Source organism: Silene latifolia, chromosome 2 (genome assembly GCF_048544455.1).
Source record: "Silene latifolia isolate original U9 population chromosome 2, ASM4854445v1, whole genome shotgun sequence".
In the NCBI taxonomy this organism is placed as follows: Eukaryota; Viridiplantae; Streptophyta; class Magnoliopsida; order Caryophyllales; family Caryophyllaceae; genus Silene; species Silene latifolia.
This window is the reverse complement of record NC_133527.1, coordinates 58459898-58463376: the sequence shown is the minus strand read 5'-3', so window position 1 is coordinate 58463376 and position 3479 is coordinate 58459898. Positions and strand designations below refer to the sequence as shown.

Genomic DNA, 3479 nt, shown 5'->3' with positions numbered 1-3479 from the left:
TATGATTGAAGTTGACATTAACCAAACCTTCCCTACTATGCTTAAGTTTGTGGATGAAAATGGTAAAACACAGACGCTCAAGGTAGTCTATGATTGGTTACCTCTGAAGTGCACTCAATGTAAGGGGTTAGGTCATTTAGATGTTCATTGTAGGAAAGGTGGTGTGGCTAAACCTGTGGGTAAGAAAGTGTGGAGGCCTAAGGGTGTAGGAGTTGTTAAACTAGTACCAGTGAAGCAACCTCCTAAGAATGTTCCTGTTCAGAGGAGCGTTTAGAAGACACCTGTTCAAAATTTGGTTCCAAACACTCCTAATGTGCCTGCAACAGTTATGACTCCAGTGATGGTTGCTAATACCCCTCTGGTGGAGAGTTCTCTACCTAGACGCTTCATTTCTAGGCTGATGAGAAATGAGGATGGTGGGAGAAGATTTTCTCCTGGGGGTGTGACTTTCATGGAGGCTTTGTCTAATTCTATGCACAAAGCTTGATTAGGTCTAATTGATTACAGGAATATGGAGATGGGAGAGTCAAGCAAGACTATTACTGAATATGGGTAGCTGTGGTATTTGGAATATCAGAGGTCTGAATAATACCAATAAACAACTCGAAATAAAGATATTTTTATCTCAGAATAAAGTGGGTTTATTTGGATTGCTAGAAACTAAGATTAAGAATGACAATTGGAATAAAGTTAGGGTTAATTTGTGTGATGATTGGTCTATATGTACCAATTCTAGTTTGCATAAAGGGAGAAGGATTTTGCTTATTTGGGATCCTAATTCATTTAATGTTGAGGTGTATGATGTCTCTATCTAAAGTATACATACCAAAGTGTTGGATAAAGCAAGGAGGAAAATGTTTTGGTTCACTATTGTTTATGGTTTAAATAAACAGGCTGAAAGAATTCCTTTGTGGGATAGTTTGAGACAGTACCAAAAGGATGTGAGAGGACCATGGATTGTTGGAGGAGATTTCAATGCAATCATGGCCATCAATGAAAGAATTAGGGGAGCTCTCATTACTAATGCTGAGATGGCTCCTTTGGCTCATGTGGTTCAGGACTGTCAGTCAGAAGATCTGGGGGCTAGGGGATCTATCTACACCTGGACTAACACGCATGAATATGGAACCAAGGTCTATATTAGGTTGGATAGGGTTATGGTTAATGTGTATTGGGTGGATATGTTGCCTGATAGCTATGTGCATTACCTACCTGAAGGATTATTTGACCATTGTCCTGGTCTTATACATTTTGTGGGGGAGGTTCACAGGAGAGGCATACCTTTTAAATATTTCAATATGTGGTCTTTATCACCAGAATATGATAGCATTATAAGAAATAGATGGAGTAAGGAGTGGCAAGGGACTCCTATGTTCAGAATTGTTCAAAAGTTGAGGCGATTAAAAGCTGATCTGAGGAAATTGAATAAAGAGCAATTTGGGGAAATTGAAAACATAACCCATGTTGCTGAGATTGCTTTGCATTAGTTCCAAACTTTGTTGGTACAAGACCCTCTTAATGAGGAGTTATGCCTGTCTGAAATAGAGCGTGCTAAAGATCTAGTCGAGCTAAAAATTGCTAGGGATCAATATTTGAGGCAAAAAGCAAAGTGTGAATGGATAAAATCTGGTGATGATAACACTGCTTACTTCCATGCCCAAATTAAAAGAAGAAGGGCTAGGAATAGGGTGCTTCAAATTAAGGATATGGATAATACTATGTGGACTAAACCTGAAGATATCCAGAATGCCTTTGAGCAGTATTATAAAATTTTGCTGGGCACTTCAACAGAGGTTACCAGTATTAATAAGAGGATTGTGGCAGCAGTAAAAGGGATGTTCCAATCTGGGCAATTACTGAAGTAGTGTAATAATAACATCATTACTTTAATACCTAAAGTTAAGGTGCCTGAAAGTGTGTTGTAATTCAGGCCAATTGCCTGTTGTAACACAATTTACAAGTGCCTTTCTAAGGTGTTGTGTGCAAGACTGGGACAAGTACTTCCTGATGTGATCAGTACATCTCAGAGTGCGTTCATTAAAGTTAGAGACATAATTGGGAACATCTTCATATGCCAGGATTTGATCAAATTGTACAAAAGAAAAAGCTGCTCACCTAGACTCATGATGAAACTAGATTTACAGAAAGCATATGATTCTTTTGAGTGGAGTTTTGTCGAGGGCATGTTGGAAGCAATGGGATTCCCTGCTAACTTTACACAATTTTTTATGCAATGTATGACTACTTCGTCTTATTCTTTGGCACTAAATGGCAGCATTTTTGGACTTTTTAAAGGACAAAGGGGGCGCAGACAAGGAGACCCCCTTTCCCCTTTTATTTTCACTATTTGCCTTGAGTATCTGAGTAGAATTTTGAGGGTGGTTCAGAAATTGGAGAAATATAAGTTCCATCCACTTTGCAACAGGGTTAAGTTATCACACCTTTGTTTTGCTGATGATCTGATACTGTTTTGTAAAGGGGATAGAGCATCAGTTAAATTGCTGTTTAAATCCTTTGAATATTTTTCAAAAGCTTCTGGGTTGGTCATGAATAAGGGGAAGTCCAATATCTATTGCAATGGAATTGATGATAAGCTGATAAAGGAGCTTGAACTGATGTTTGGGATTAAAAGGGGGACAGTACCTTTTAAATACCTGGGAGTTAATGTTTCCCCTAAGAGACCTTCTATCATTAATTGTACATGTCTAGTTGAGAGGGTGGTTGACAGAATCAAGAGTTTGGGCTCTAGGAAATTATCTTATGCAGGGAGAGTAGTTTTTATCAAAGCTGTTCTCACTAACTTGCATAGTTATTGGGGTCGAATCTTTATTTTGCCAAAAAATATTATTGGCAGAATTGAAGCTGTATGTAGAGCTTTTCTTTGGCATGGAACTGATCATAAGGAAAGCCCTGCCCTAGTGTCTTGGGAACAGATTTAAAAGCCTAAGAAACAAGGTGGCTTAGGACTCAAGGATTTGCATCTGTGGAATAATGCCAATATTGGTAAATACGCTTGGTGGATAGCTCAGAAGAAAGACCACCTCTCGGTGAGATGAGTGCATGCAGTTTACATTAAAAACTATGAGTGGATGGACTATAAACTAGGGGTGGGAAATAGGTGGGCCTGGAGGAAAATTTGCCAGGTCAAGGATATATTTAAAGCCAATTTATTTGATGGTGATGGTTTAGAGCACTTTAATATTACTGTAGGATACAAGTGGTTGAAACCAGATGGGGTGAAGGTGGCTTGGTATCCTTGGATTTTGAACAGATGGATCTTACCAAAACATTCCTTCCTGTGCTGGCTCGTTTCTCATCAGAGACTACTCACATAGGATAGGTTATATAGGATGAAGATTGTGCAAAGTAATTGTTGTTTTCTATGTGGTATTCAAGAAGAGACTCATAATCATCTCTTCTTTGAATGCTGTTACAGCAAGCAGTGTGTTCAGATGATGAGTGCTTGGTGTAATATCACC

At 38.7% G+C, this 3479-nt stretch overlaps 1 protein-coding gene across 1 annotated transcript; it reads left to right on the top strand.

Moving 5' to 3' along the window:
- Positions 1-328: 328 nt before the first annotated feature.
- On the top strand, positions 329-2939 carry LOC141640841 (uncharacterized). Its single transcript, XM_074449519.1, has 5 exons — positions 329-416; positions 508-794; positions 894-1262; positions 1488-1849; positions 1931-2939. Exons 1-5 carry the CDS (start codon positions 329-331, stop codon positions 2937-2939), a joined length of 2115 nt encoding a protein of 704 aa, XP_074305620.1.
- The last annotated feature ends 540 nt before the right edge of the window (positions 2940-3479 follow it).

Bases quoted from the DNA above. Each gene is read 5' to 3' on its own strand.
- LOC141640841 (XM_074449519.1), top strand. From the start codon at position 329: ATGACTCCAGTGATGGTTGCTAATACCCCTCTGGTGGAGAGTTCTCTA. The intron at 417-507 runs GTGGGAGAAGAT...AATTGATTACAG, and splicing joins GCTGATGAGAAATGAGGATG to GAATATGGAGATGGGAGAGT. The intron at 1,263-1,487 runs GTTCACAGGAGA...GCTTTGCATTAG, and splicing joins TTATACATTTTGTGGGGGAG to TTCCAAACTTTGTTGGTACA.